The 15,041-nt window shown below is 34.6% G+C and overlaps 4 protein-coding genes across 7 annotated transcripts; 2 read left to right on the forward strand and 2 right to left on the reverse strand.

Moving 5' to 3' along the window:
- The first annotated feature begins 228 nt into the window (after positions 1-228).
- On the forward strand, positions 229-4,192 carry LOC114166051. 4 transcript variants are annotated; one of them, XM_028050701.1, is made up of 7 exons: positions 229-493; positions 739-820; positions 1,004-1,188; positions 1,279-1,729; positions 2,328-2,732; positions 2,898-3,097; positions 3,676-4,192. In XM_028050701.1, exons 4-7 carry the CDS (start codon positions 1,294-1,296, stop codon positions 3,919-3,921), a joined length of 1,287 nt encoding a protein of 428 aa, XP_027906502.1. In that variant the 5' UTR covers positions 229-493; positions 739-820; positions 1,004-1,188; positions 1,279-1,293; the 3' UTR covers positions 3,922-4,192. The 4 variants fall into 4 exon arrangements, with proteins under 4 accessions (XP_027906502.1, XP_027906503.1, XP_027906505.1 ...); XM_028050702.1 differs by having other exon boundaries at positions 1,288-1,729; XM_028050704.1 differs by having other exon boundaries at positions 1,023-1,188.
- A 342-nt stretch (positions 4,193-4,534) lies between these two features.
- Positions 4,535-5,467, forward strand: LOC114167199 (reticulon-like protein B22). Its single transcript, XM_028052206.1, has 3 exons — positions 4,535-4,761; positions 4,843-5,054; positions 5,130-5,467. Exons 1-3 carry the CDS (start codon positions 4,571-4,573, stop codon positions 5,246-5,248), a joined length of 522 nt encoding a protein of 173 aa, XP_027908007.1. The 5' UTR covers positions 4,535-4,570; the 3' UTR covers positions 5,249-5,467.
- Positions 5,468-6,719: 1,252 nt separating this feature from the next.
- LOC114165093 (probable mitochondrial adenine nucleotide transporter BTL1) lies at positions 6,720-9,554 on the reverse strand. Its single transcript, XM_028049749.1, has 6 exons — positions 9,256-9,554; positions 9,002-9,160; positions 8,813-8,907; positions 8,358-8,691; positions 7,911-8,148; positions 6,720-7,226 (listed from the first exon to the last, which is right to left on the reverse strand). Exons 1-6 carry the CDS (start codon positions 9,298-9,300, stop codon positions 6,973-6,975), a joined length of 1,125 nt encoding a protein of 374 aa, XP_027905550.1. The 5' UTR covers positions 9,301-9,554; the 3' UTR covers positions 6,720-6,972.
- Positions 9,555-14,367: 4,813 nt separating this feature from the next.
- LOC114165672 (auxin-responsive protein SAUR24-like) lies at positions 14,368-14,805 on the reverse strand. The gene has a single exon (XM_028050240.1). The coding sequence runs from the start codon at positions 14,803-14,805 to the stop codon at positions 14,368-14,370; it is 438 nt and encodes a 145-aa protein (XP_027906041.1).
- Between the last annotated feature and the right edge of the window lie 236 nt (positions 14,806-15,041).

The raw sequence follows: 15,041 nt of genomic DNA on the forward strand, positions 1-15,041 counted from the left end.
AAAACAAAATTAAAAACAACTTTTGCGCGGCTTTCTTACAATATTCTGTGTACGGTGGTGACACTGTCTTCTTTTCATTTCTTAATTTTTTTTATAGGGAATAGTGTTGTGCTCCTATTTCCATTTACAACAGCAAAACACATCATGTTTATTTTAATTTATTTATTATTTATGCCTATTGTGTCAGTTTTGCTTTTAACGTATACAAATCCTGCATTTTTAATTTATTGTATTGGGAAATGGAAGGAAAATGAAATGGGAAGAGAGAGAGATGAAATGGAATCAAATCAAACAAAACAAAACACACTGCTCACTGCACACTGCTCTCTGCCCTCTGCACTCTCTCTCACATTTATTGCATTTTTGTTTATTTTCAATCTTCTCTTCGGCTCTCTCTGAGCTTAGGGTTTCTCTTTCTCTCTGTTTCGGCTTCTGGGTGCTTTCCTCCTATGTTGTCACATTGATCTTCATATCAACTTTCCCAAATCCTCAGGTCAGTGTAAAATAATGTTGCATTTTTTTTTCTGCCTTGTTGGTCATTTTCATATATGCATTGCATGTGTGTATGTAATGCAGTGCATGTTTTTTTTTTTTTTTTTAGTTTTGGAATTGGTACTAGCTATGGTGTGTGTGCATCTTATCTTAGTCATCATCACCATCATCATCATAATCATCTAAAAATCTGACATTTTAGTCATACGCTGTTTATTGTTGATGAGTTTCAGAAGTTGAATGTAGGTGATACCCACGGAGAGAGGTTGCCCTGTCGGTAGCTCTGATCTCTGTTCATGCTCAATGCATTCCTAGTTTTCTGCCAAAGGTATAAAGAATAGACCATGATATTGCATTGCATTTTTGGTGGGTGGGGTTCATAATGACACTACTTTCCTTTTATCACCTTTTCTATCAAGGGGCGTTCCACTTTTGCTCCTTTTTTTTTTCTTCCAATGGTTGCTACTCCACTACTGATTGATTCATTTCCGTTATCTATTTGAATTCAAAGGAGTGACGTTTCTATCTAGGGTGCCATATGCTGGTTTCGCCATTTCATCACTGATGTCTTGGAACTTGGTACGGAATCTAGGAGGTTTTGCCTTTACAACAAGCTAAATAAAGGTTCTTTTCTTCCGCATAAGTTCTGCTGCGTTTTGTTGCTGATTGTCGCAGAGCTAAACTACTATTTATTGGGTCAGTTATTTATATTTGTTTGGTGTTTCCATTGGATTTGATTGTGGGTTTTGGTCAAACATTAAAAATATTGGGCTGAGCGTCGAATAGTCTGTTTAGGAAAGCATGGAGTTTCTGAAAATGAAGAAGTTCAGAAAATCTCCGAGAGCGGATGGTGAAAAGAATTTGTCAGACAAGGCAGTGGCTGAGCCAGAGGAACCAAAGCTCAACGCTAACGGTCCTGATCAGTCTAAATCGGGAAATGCAGATTCTGCTGGTGAAGCCGAGGATGACGATGATTTTATTACCAATGAGGTTAAGAGGAGGCTGAAAGAATTGAGAAGAAACAGTTTTATGGTGTTGATTCCTGAAGAAGATTCCTGCCCGGAGGAAGGGGAGGATGAAGAGGAAGAGGGAGAGACAAGCTCGAACGAATGGAGGGATGTGGAGGCAGAAGGTCAGCAATGGTGGCGTGGTTTCGATGCTGTATTTGAAAAATACTGTGAAAGAATGCTGTTATTTGATCGGATGAGCACTCAACAGCTTAGAGAAGCTGGCAAAGGTAGATTTTTATTGTTGCTATGGTTTTTTGTGGGGGTAAGCGAGCGGTAAAAGAAAACGAATTATTTAGTCTTTCATGATGTCATCTCCGTATGCTTCATATGCAGCTAGTAGTAGTGGTTGGGAATGCCAATTCAGTTTCTGCTCTGCGTACATTTAGGTGTTTTTGTCTGGACTTGTCACATGATGCATGATTAGGACAACAATGCATGACTGATGAAAATCGACTCTTAAATGTTTCTTTTGGGAAAAAAACAATATTAAACCAAAGAAAAGCTTCCATTTTTGTAAGCATGGATTTAGCTATATGTCTGGATTCAGTTTAGCTTACTTTTCATCATCCTAAGCACAAACCCAAAGAATGTGCATATGTGTTCAACGGTTGAATGTGCATGATCTAGTTTTATATGCAAATTCTCTGCTAAAAAAACGATGACCTGATTATATTCAATTGATCAAAGATATTAGCTGGAGATAGAAACCATGATATTGCCTTCCTTTTATCATGTGCAAATTGTAATTGCTGATAAAATGTAGTATTTCTGTTATATTTGTGGTTGTCGGGTTTTGTGATATGCTGCACTTTCTCACTATGTCAGGTTCACAGCATACTTCAACTCCATCTCCTAGATCTGCATCAAAAAAACTGGCTTCTCCTCTTCGTTGTCTTTCCTTAAAAAGATTTGAAGAACCTGATGATGAGACTGAACATCTTCAACAGCCAGAGAATGATCCCTACCAGGACATTGAAACAGCATATGTAGGTCAAATTTGTTTGACTTGGGAGGCACTTCATTGTCAGTATTCTCATATGAGTCAGAAGATATCTTGGCAACATGATAATCCTACCTGTTACAACCACAGTGCACAAGAGTTTCAACAGTTCCAGGTTTTATTACAAAGGTTTATAGAAAATGAACCTTTTGAGCATGGCCGTAGAGCTGAAATATATGCTCGCACTAGGAACAAACTGCCTAAACTGCTTCAGGTTCCTAATATACGAGGTGAATTTCTTGAAAATCATTCGAGTGTCATGGATACCACTGAATAATAATTAAATTAATAAATTGCTGGTTGCTTGTCAATGAATGTAATTTTAATTTTGTGACTCTTGTGCTTATGCTTGTACTGGTGTGACTATAAGTGCTCAACTTTATGAATCTATTCAGGCTCAGATCATGAATTGACTGATGATTCGGAGATAAGAGTTCTTGCTCCTGATCTGATCAGGATAATTGAAAGCTCTATCCTCACATTCCATCTTTTCCTGAAAAGGGACAAGAAAAAGTCTAGTGGTACCACCAACCTGTTTGGAAATCACAACCAGCTAGCAACTCCTCTACACCAGATTCAGTCAACTCTTGAAAAGGTAAGTTTAGAACTTTTCCTTGTGATAAATATAATATACTAGTAAACTTTTGAAGCACAGAGACAACTAGTTAGCTTGGCGGGCATTGGCCCTCCCAATTATTAGATTTTTAGACTTGGTAGTCACCAAAGTTTACCTCCCATCTTTTTCCTTCAGTTCTCGTTGTCTATTTGAAATGTTGTGTGGTTGACATTCAAGGTTTGCTTCAAATGGCTCTTTAATATGCTTGTTCTGGTAGGAAAATGCTAATATCGATTATTATCAGCAAATCTATCAACCCTTGTTTCAGCTTAATGTTTTTGAGCTATTTTTACCTTTTAATTAAAGTTTAGGAATGGTTATTCCTTGTTTCTTGTTTTTTATGTAGTAGGTTAGGACATATAGGTGGGTCAAGGAACTTTTTAATATATTCCTAAGGCGAGCCAATCATGTTATACTGTGTGCAGAAATTTTTACCGATCCAATTGATTATACTGCAACCAAATATGGATCCAATTGATTATTTATTTTGCTTTACCTGGCAGTAGTTATGGATAGTAACTGTAAGACTAAGAAAATTCGTTGTCTTGTAAATGCAGAAAGTAGTGAAGCTGAAGGAACTGCGGAGAAAGAAAAAAGGTTGGAAGAAGAATTGTTGGCCACAAAAGCATGAGGACATTCAGCTTTTGCTTGGGCTTGTTGACGTGAAGATGGTATCAAGGGTTCTGAGAATGACGAGGATGAGCAGGGAGCAACTGTTTTGGTGTGAAGAAAAGATGAAAAAACTGGATTTATCAAATGGTAGGTTAGAGAGGGATCCATGCCCCATTTTGTTCCCTTGCTAGGTTCAGATCACTGTCGGATGTACTTTAGTTCTTTCTTTCTCCTTGGATCGATAATTATTGCCAACACAAGTCATCTAGAATCTGTGATGAATTCGGGAATACTGTATGACAATGAGAGAGCAAGAATGAATGGTTTTCTGTCTGTTATCTAAAATGTATGTATGTGTATGGATGGATGTGGGTACATACTCTTGTTCTGTCAAAATTCTGAGTTTCCAAGTTGTTGTAACTACTAACTCAATATAACAACAACAAACATAGTTTTCACGAATTGTTCTTGTTGTTGGTTCTTAGACTCGATTTAATGTTTATAAAAATGCATTTTTTTTGGTCTGAAATCATTGGATGCTAAGATAAAACAGGCGAAGAAAACAATCGGGTTTGTGGTGACAGCATCCACCATTGCTCTGATTTTTTCAGATGTGTCTCTTTTCACATTTTGGTAATACAATGTGATATGAAAGCATGAACTTTAGTATAAAAAAGATTATTTAAAAAATAAAATTAGATAATTGTTTAGTTGTAATAAATGATTTTTAAAATGTGTTATGTTAGGGATAAGAGAGTAAGAAAAGGATAGGATGGGAATAAAAGAAAAGAAGCGGGTTGAAAAGAAAGAGAAAAAGAAAAAGAAGAAGAAAAAAAAAAAATGATGGATGAGAGAAGGAGGAGCGGAGAAGGAACAGGAAAAGCGATGATAGCGTTGGTGATTGGGAGTCTTGTGTACTATCACTGCGCCTATCGGAATTCTACTCTTCTCTCTCTTCTCTCCGACGTCTTCATCGTTCTTCTCTGCTCCCTCGCCATTCTCGGTCTTCTCTTTCGCCAGATGAATATACAGTCAGTGTCTTTCTCTCTTTCATTTCCATTTTCCCAAATTACTTTTTCCTTAGGTTTAGGGTTTCTTTTTTTTTCTGTTAGGGTTCCCGTCGATCCCCTCGAGTGGCAGATTTCCGAGGAGACCGCCAATGCGATTGTCGCGTGGTTAGCCAACACTGTCGGCGCCGCCGAGTCCGTCCTCCGCGTCGCCGCCACCGGCCACGACAAGAGGCTCTTTCTTAAGGTCATCCTTTCCCTCTATCTCTTCTCTGCAATCGGAAGATTCGCTCTTGGTATAACCGTTGCCTATGCCGGTAACCACTCCTTCTCTGCTTCCCCTCTTCATCCCTGTCAACAAAACCATTCTCACTGTCTTTTTCTTTGCACAGGGCTATGCTTCTTCTGTCTTTACACATTCGCAGAGTCTTCTCAATCAATTCGCTCCGCCCTGGCCTGGTTCTTCGGAAGAACAAATGACATTAGCGAAGAACAAGACACGATCATGTAACAAACCCCTTATGGGCTTCACATTGGAAACTACATCACCCTATCAATCATTTAGGTTAGCTTTGCATTGCACTGAATTGAATTACTTGTACATACGATGTATATGTTCTCAAGACATTTTCAGAACATTGCTTTTGAAAGCAATATTCTATACCATGTTGCTATTTCTTGATGATGTCAACTCCTTGTTATGCAGTGTACAAAGCTGTGTTTAGGTTCATGCCAATGTCATTTAATATTTCAAATGTTCACTCAACTTTTTATAATTTTAGAACAAAACTTATGATGTTTTAAAGGGGTTTATGTTTTCAAGTATTCTTCTCAGTTAAACCTTTTCCTTTTTGTTTTCGTTTTCAAGTATTCCAATTTATATAAGCTCAACTTATATAAAACTTATGGGTCTTATTTACTGGTTTTGATTATTTTGATTCATCAATTTTTTTAAACTGGTCAATAAGCCTTCTTTTTCAAGGCAACTTTTGGCGTAACAAGAACACCAGATTAATATCACAATAAATGAAATATAATAATACATGATTGAAGCCAATTGTAGTATATCAAACAATCACCTATTTTTGGAAGTTTTTGAGTAAAGACAGGCAAACCAAGTAGCCTTTGAAGTTTTTGGAATTGGCAAGCATACTCTATATGCAGAATACCTTCTTGAGTTATCTAGGCCAGTTTTTTGTTGTTTATTGTTGTGCAAACCCTTACTTACATCAGATCAAAGGATACACTCTCTCTGTACTATCTTGTAATATATTTTTTTTCTATCTCATACATGTTACATGTTTAAATCTGATGATGTTAACTTTAGAATCATTAATTTTCACACTTGGGACCCATAATTAAAAATAAATAAATTTAATCGATATAGCCAATTCTAATGTTAATACCATGCGCCTACTAAAAGCTGTATTTAGATTCAATATTACCTAGATCTCTATATTATACAAGTGTACGTATTTATTTATCTATGCTTTGTAAGAGTATCTATTAGTTTTAACAAGGTTACCTCTAATACAGAGATGATAACATAAATCTTAATTCATATTTGTAGATTCATATTGTCATTTTCTTTTTAATGTTTCATGTCTACTTTTTGACAATTTAAGAACATTACTATAAAAAACTTAATTTAATAATACATAATACATTATATACATTTCAACCTAAAAATATTGAATTTTAATTTTCTTTCTATTATCTCTAATACAATAATAGGTTTTATACAAAAAAAGTAACTTTTATTATAATAATCCAAGATCTTATTTAAAAACACCTTAAATTTAAAATTATTGTCGTGCTATCAAATCGAAGTCTTAAACTTACAATTTTGCATATAAGTCTGTATTGAAGATGCTGTAATACAGTTAAATATTTAATAATGCGCATCTAATGCCCACTGAAGTCAAGTGAAACAATTCGGTGACAAATGAACGTTGTGGTTGTGATTGGGATTGGGATTGGGATGGAGAGAAACGTTGTGATTGTGATTGGGATGGAAAGAAACGATGAACATAGGAAACTTCTCCCGAACTCATTCTTTAACCTTATTCTTCGACAAGAATCTTTGTCAAATCAATATCAAAATCTGGAAACCTACCAGCTAGGCGACTCATTCGTTAGTACATGCGACCATTCCAACGAGCTAGCCTAAATAATTTGTTTTCCTTACCCACCATGGTTATACCGTTCTTACAGAGAATTCTTAGGACTACAAACCTAAAATGGGTTTCCATTCTGGACAAGCAATATATCTTTCCATGCTTCATAAAACATCCATGTGATACCAGAGGATGGCATCACCTTTAGACAGCTTGCACCCCATCCTCTGTACAGACCCTTCAGACCTTCTTCTCTAATTACTTCTGAAAGTGCTGCTGCCATGTTTGGTGGGCACTTACCTTGCAAAGCACCCACCATCAGTCGCTTCCTGGCCACCTCCAATGGGAAACTAATTGTACTGGCAGTAAAACCTAGGTGAAATCAAAATAAAAAATCATTAATACTAACTAACAAGTACAAAATGTTCAGGCTCAACATGTGAGACAGAGTTAGATTGGGACAGCATAAGAGGTGCATTTTGATAACAGTGAAATCAAATAGAAAAACTTGGATGGGCGAAGAAACAGAGGAAAACAGGAGTTCGGCAGAGTGGAATCCTGTGAGTAAAGAGATAAAGAAAGTGTGGGTTCGCACAGTTTTATTTCATTGCAGAAATCTTTGCATGTAAGAGACAAGCAAGAATAACTTAACTATATTATAATGTAATTGATTACTTATTCATTTTCTTTCATTTGAGCTTTTTCACATTGCAACTCTATTTTTCTCCAACCAACCAATCTTTCTTTCACTCTATTTCTCACCTATTTTCCTTTTTTCTCACCAAGCTATTTCATCTCCCTCTATCAAACAAAGCTGAACTGACACTAGCAAATACACTTCCGGGAAAATCAAACATCCAATTAAATCTATTAACACACTCACGCCCTTTCTCTCATCAAGTGCCTTTGGGTTACAATAAGAAAACAAGAAATAAATCAATTAGTGAATGACTAGTTTTGCATAACATATTCAATGGGTGTGACTGCGAAACAGGGCAAGACCAAGAACAACAAGAAAGGAGAACATATATCATTAAATACTAAAGATTCTCTAACCTGCAAGAGCTCCAATCACAAGCATCTCTGGACGATTTAGAGTTTTCTTATTTTTGGTCTGGCAGTAAGAATCCTTCATGGTATCATACAAGAAATAATAGCATGTACTGTATGGAAGCATGCCAACCAGTGTTGGTGAGATACCAGCATAAAAGGCGCCAACACCACCATCTTTATAAATATTTCTAATCGCAATACCTAAAGTAGGGTAGATTTCAGGACTAACGGTTAGCCGGTCCTGTTATAAAATCAGAAGACAATTGCAATTTTAAACAAGAGTAAAAGACAAGAAAGAAAGAAAGAGTTCAAACTTTCAAGCCCTGGTCACTATTAAAAAGAACACAAGCATAAATAATTTGACATGTTTCAGTAAAAAACAAATACACATAGTCCATTCAATTTGACATATATCTGATGTGATCAATTACTTCTTTTTCCGTAAGATACCTTCAAAACTTCGAGGGGATGGCATACAAGTGTGCTTGCAATCCCTGCTGCGGCACCAGCGACAGCAACTGGTGAAATCCAAGACAAGGGAAGGTTGAAATCGATGAAACCTATCTGCAGCTTGGGGTGGCCATCCTCTTCCCATTTGTTTTGCAGGGATGTCATAGCCCTTTTGACGCACTCAAATGTGGCCAGCTCAATAGCCTGTGTTGGAACTATACGAAGCATATTGATCATGTTTCCAGCCCACAATCCTTGCCATCCCTGCTGCTGTATAACCTCTACGAAACTACCAGCAATATTTTTGGATCCAACACCAACAACCATTCTTGTCCTGCATACATAGTTTACAGATCACTACACATGAATACCACTGTATCAGACCGCTCGGTACCCAGGTAGGAACAACAAATAGATAGGTGGATTTCACAAGAAAAGAAGGAAAAAGGGCGAACCTGATGGTCTCAAGAGGAGCAAGTATCGCCTTTGTCATTGCCCCTGCAAGGGCACCGCTGAAAAACTCGCGGGCCTCTCTAGAGCCCAGGAAATTCTGAAAAGGGAAAACACAAAAACATAAAAAAAAATTTAAACAAACAGAAGGTGGGCATAACAAGAGGGATAACAGAAATAGGTGGGACGGTAACTGGAAGCGGCGGAAGGCGAATTTGAAAATCAAAGGAAGGGTTGTGATGATCGGTGTGCATGTCCTTGGTGATGGTGTAGACGTCTCCAAAGACCCCATGGCCATGCTTGTTGCTGTGCGGTTGAGACGGAGAATGGGTTTTCAATGCCATGTTTCCTTCCTAAAGGAATGGAAAAAACAGAAGAAAAGATATTAACAAAAAATCGTTTTGTAGCGCAGGCAATCCAAGATATTAACGAGAGGAAAAAGACATGCCTGAGGTTGAGGTTTAGAGTGAGAGTTAGTGTTGGAGGAAGACATTTTGTTGCGTCGTGTGTTAAAGTTGTTGTGTTAAAGTTGTTGTGTTGTGTTAATGTTGTTGTTGTTGTGTTCTGTTTCGTTGTTTTTGACTTCTCTGAACACAACAGGTTCTGCTTCCTTAGGGTTTCTTCTTCTTCTTCCCCCTATCACACTGCAACGAGATGAGTGCGAGTATTTATAGAGAGATGATCTCGCGATCTCGCAATCTCGCCGGCTTATCGCTCTTGCTTCGGATGAAATGCGGACTCGTATTTTCGCATCAAAATGTCGCTTTCCTTTCCATTCACCCATTTGCAATTAAATATTAAAATTTAATCCTTTTTTTACCATTTTATTGCTTCCACGCCCTTTTCCCACGTAATTACAACTCATTAACTATGTGACATTTTTTATATTTTATCATTCTCTCTTACGTCACAAGGGACAATATTATTGACACACCATATTAACATTAATTCATTAATTGTTTATATAAAACATAAATATTCCTACTATTTTCTAAGATAACAAAAATAACCTAAACTTATAGAAGTAACCAATCAATTCTTCTAAAATGTATCTCAAAGAATATCTAGAAAGATGCATTATTATAATACACAAGTGTGTACGATATTTTCGTCTAGTTAGCATTTAGAACAAATTAAATAAGTAGAATAAAAAAATATAATAAGGGTTTTGCATGTTTATAAGGTTGAGAAGCGATAAGATTAGATTGTAAAAGTAGAAGTAGGTAGTGCAATGATCATAACAATAATAGCAATTTCATCGTATATGCTGCCACGCTGCCACGTCAACGTGTTAATCGTAGGTTAGTGCGGGTTTAGAAGTTAGAAGGATAAGTTGGTTTCTTTATTTTATTTTATTTTATTTTATTTATTTATTTATTTATTTATTTATTTATTTATTTATTGTCTTCATTCAACAAATTCAAGAATGGTTATCGCTATTGCACACGAATCAATATAAGATTGGTCACTTGGGAATAGAGAGTCAAAATAATAGTTCATCTTTAATCACATCTACTTTAATGTTAATAAACTCACAAATTGTTTTATTGAATATATAAATTTTGATATTTAGGTGTACTGTTTACAATCCTAAGAATATTAATTTTTTTTGGGTCAATATTTTGATAAACTATAAATAAATAACAGTAAAATATAAAAATAACAAGAAATCCATGATATTTTATATTTGTAGAATTATAAGAGTTAAAAAATATTCAATGAATATTCTACAATTTTTTCATTTCAAGATCTCATTTACAGGTCGAGAATTTTGGTGAAAACATGCAACAGTGAAACGAAATTATGAGTCTCTTGTTCAGACAAATTAAACTTTTATTTTAAAAACATTTTGTTATGATTTGTGTTGAGACTTTAGAGTGATGTTTAAATTTTTAAATCTATAATCGGAACTTAGCTCCTTTTAAAAGTTTTGGCCTTTGGGAGATATGAGTGAACACCTCTTCTCAAAAACTCATTCTTTTTTGTCTCTTTCAAAATTCTCCTTATCCTCTTTGCATGCCTTTTTTAATATGTTTTTGCAGTAAAGTTTTAGGTGGTGAAGTTTTTTGCAATGAAGAAGAAGGTGGAATATCAACCTGAAAACATTTGAATAAGAAGAAGAAGCAAGAAAAAATAGAAAAGAGAATAGAGAGGCTAAAAAAAAGTAGTAGTTGGGATTAAAGTTGACACTGTGATTGTAGTATATATGTATTATTAAGTTTTTATTTAATCAATTATTAAAAATATATTAACATGTCAATAGTATAACATGTAAACTACTATACGTAATAACAAAAGTGACACATGTTCATAAATTTTCAATAAAATATTCATTTTCAGATGCTTTTTGTGTGAGTCTAAACATAAATATACGTTTGGTTTTAAAATTTTGTATAAGAATAATTTTTCATTTTTGTGATAGCCTTTTGTGCTTTGTAATCTCATTTTTAATTTTATTTTACTCTAAATATTTGGAGAAGTAATACAAGTAATTTCTTTCTTTTTTTTAAAAAAAGGGTTTTGCAGTGGAGTTTTAATTAAATATGTTTAGACATAAGTGATTCGAAACCCATAAAAAATAGTTAAAATTTTATAATTGATACGAAATGAATCATGTTGAAAAAAGAACACATAAATGTTTGTAAAAAAGTTAAACATATGCCAAAAGGTATAAAACTTCAACCAACTAAATTAAATAATCTCAACAAATATCATTGTCAAGCATTTTTAATTTTTTTACTGGTGTTATTAATTCAAAAACACGCACAAGTTTGAATAATAAGTAGCTATTCCCATGGAAAGAAAATGTTACACATTTTCTTCTTAAAATATGTGTTTATTATTTAAGGAGTTTACTATTCTATTTTTAATATAACCTTCAAAAATACTACTTTTGTTGTTGTTGGTCGAGGATGCGATGTATTTTTTTTTTCTATTGAATTATCAAGTAAAATATTAAATGTTAATATGTTTGCTATGATATCTAATAAACTTTGAGTTATGTTAAGGTTTGATAATCTACACTTTTATCAAGAAAAAATTAATTTATAAAAAGATAAAATTATAGTATAGTTTTGGAAATGTTATTTGTCAATGAGTAAACCAAAGATAATTGTGATATAAGTTAATAATCACGATAAATCAAACAAACACGTGCTAAGTATTTATATGACACTTTTACTTAACAAATTATATTTTTATAAGAATAAAGATTAACTAATCACTTATTATTAGGGTTGAATGTAGTTAGAATCAAACTCATGTCATTTGTTTTGTTTTAATGTATATTGTCATTAAAGAATGCTTTCAAACCAATACTTGTTAAAAATAAAACACTTCAATCTTAGGATTTGATTGGATTATGCAGGAAACAGAGTTCAATAAGGGATTCGAGTTTATTTATTCAAAGAATTAAGAATTGGATAATCAAGTGAGTTAACATAAATGCTTTTTAACTATTGATAAATTGTAAGAGGGTGATTTACTAACACTAATTGAGATAAATAATATTAGAGTTACCTTAAAGTTGACCATTTAATGGAACAAATTGAGAGTTTAATAACACGATTTAGTTTATTTTTGTAGGGAATTAATAATTGATTAAGTAGTATAATGATAATTGTAGAGTAACAAAGTTAATATTTTAAATGTTGCATCATGGGTGATTTTTAATTAAAAGATTTTTAATTAAAGATAATGCTAAATTTTGTTTTTTTTTCTTTGGCTTGTTATAGGTTGATAAAAATGTTTTCATTATTATTTTCTCACTTGATCATCATGAAATTGAAATACCTTTGAATTTGATAAGGTTTTCAAAATTCTTAACAAATATTCATGATATCTATCTATGTTTGTATTTCGTTTTTTTATTGATAAAATAATTTCAACATGCTGGCTTAAGTGTCTGTTTCATAAACAAATAGACGAGTCACATGCAAAATCACAGAGTACCATCTTCCACGATCTTCAAAGCATCCAAACACCAATCATATGTTCAAGTTGCCATTAAATAGTTATCTACATTCAGATAACTCAAACAAAAAACTTAACCTTGATTGACAGTTATATATATATATATATATATATATATATATATATATATATATATATATGATGTTGTATATATTAATTTCTGATGTTTTAAAGAAACTATTGAATTAAAATAGCTTTTGATTTTTGTTTTTACAATTTCTGATTACTTTGAAAAGTTAAAACAAATGCATGGAAACCTAAAAAACATGTTGTTTGAAGTGCATTTGAAGTATGAGTTTCTAATTATAGTGAGAAAAATATTTTAAATGTAAGCAAACCGATTCAAACAAACTGAACATTTATGGATCTGATTCTTACACCTGCAGCTGATCTCTATCTCAATGATTATCTGTACTGCGCAGAAAAATTATTGGTTGTAGAATAAAATATGATGTGTGCATGAATTAAATTTTGATATAGCAGTTGGCATCTGAGGCCGAGTTTGATTATAAATTTTACATCTCTACATAAACTCATATCATCACTCTTCACTTTGAATGCACACACATATGATGGAATCAAATTCAAAGAAGTGTAACAAGATCCGTGAAGTGGTTAGGCTTCAACAGATCCTCAGAAAGTGGAAGAAAGCTGCAACATCTTCTTCTGCTTCCAACACTGCAGACATTGTTCCAAAAGGCTTCCTCGCTGTCTGTGTAGGGAAAGAGCTCAAGAGATTCATCATTCCCACGCATTATCTCAGACACCAAGCTTTTGAGATTTTGCTCCAACAAGCCCAAGATGAATTTGGTTTCCAGCAAGAGGGTGTGCTCAAAATCCCATGCCATGTATCAGTCTTCCAGACAATACTCAAGTCCGTGGAGGACAACAACAATCCACACATAAGAGATTGACACCACTTCTGACTCAAAACCTTAAGACGATAGGTTGATGGGTCTTCATTCTTACATATGTTTAATTTTCTCATTTTAACACAGTGTGTAAGATTTAGACTCACATTTAGATTTTCGATTTCCCACCATTTTACTGATCAGATTGTGAAGTTACTCCCTCTCATCATCCTCAAACTTGTACATAGATATCAATTCTCCTTTTGTGATGATCAACACATGCATGCATTAGTTCTAGTTCATTATAAAGTAGTGCAAAGTGCTGCTTAGTTTTGATTAGATGCATGTGTTGGTTATATTTCCCTATTAACAATTTTCATAACATATACATTGATGTCTTCCTATTTGTTTCTTATGACATATGTACATGAATGTATGCAAAATTATAAAATGTGCAATAGATATTCTGTGATCTTGATTGCCATAGAGATAGGATTCCCAAATGAAAAGAGGTAGGATTGAAAACAAACATTAATTAGCCTTTGTGCCCCTCGTGCATGATCCAACACTTCCGCTGTCAACTTTAATTAATCCAACTTGCGTTACTCATCATGCATCACAATGAAAAAATTGAAGGGCATGCCGAAAATATTACATACGTATATAAAAGTATATACATGTATGTATACAATACTTCGTTGTTGTGGTTTGTTATAAGGAGTGTGCGAAGGAATGGATCAATGGCTACTTATGATTGGGATGTCGGAAAGTTTCTTAGGAGGAAGGAGGGCCCGTTTTCGGTGGGAACAGGAGGTCAAAATTTGCTCAAAATAGTCTTCGTCGCAGGGGATGTGAATGGCGCCGTGATGATCGCAGCCATATTCTTCGGCGACGGATTCCATCAAGGCGGTGAAGTCAGGCATGGCCAAGAACCGTACCGGAATGATGAAGCGTCGGAAGTCGGGGCCCACGTAGACGGCGATGAAGCCTTTGGGAACCTTGGCGTTCCTTGCGGCGGCGCCGTCGGAGGTCTCTCCGGAACCTAGCAATGGCTTCTTGGAATGATGCTGAATATGACAGCTTAAGGATCTGGAGAAGGATGATTTTTTGATATGGTTTGGGATTTTCTTAATGATTTTTGGGGCGCATATCGAAAAGCTTCTTGAGAGTTTCATTTCCAGTGCTCATTCAACCTCCTCCGGTCTCCTCTAGTGGTTGGGAGATTGAGGAATCGACCGGGGAGAAGAAGAGTTTCTTTTTGCTCAAGAAACTTTCCCTCCTTAACTGCTTCAAACTTAAAGCTTCAAATTAAGTAAATGGATGGAAGACAAGGCAGCTTCTGTTCACACCATGCATCTGTCTCCTTAATTTATTCCTAACTATGGTTTTATTTACTATTTCTAGAAATCAC

This window comes from Vigna unguiculata, chromosome 10 (genome assembly GCF_004118075.2).
Source record: "Vigna unguiculata cultivar IT97K-499-35 chromosome 10, ASM411807v1, whole genome shotgun sequence".
NCBI classification, from domain to species: Eukaryota; Viridiplantae; Streptophyta; class Magnoliopsida; order Fabales; family Fabaceae; genus Vigna; species Vigna unguiculata.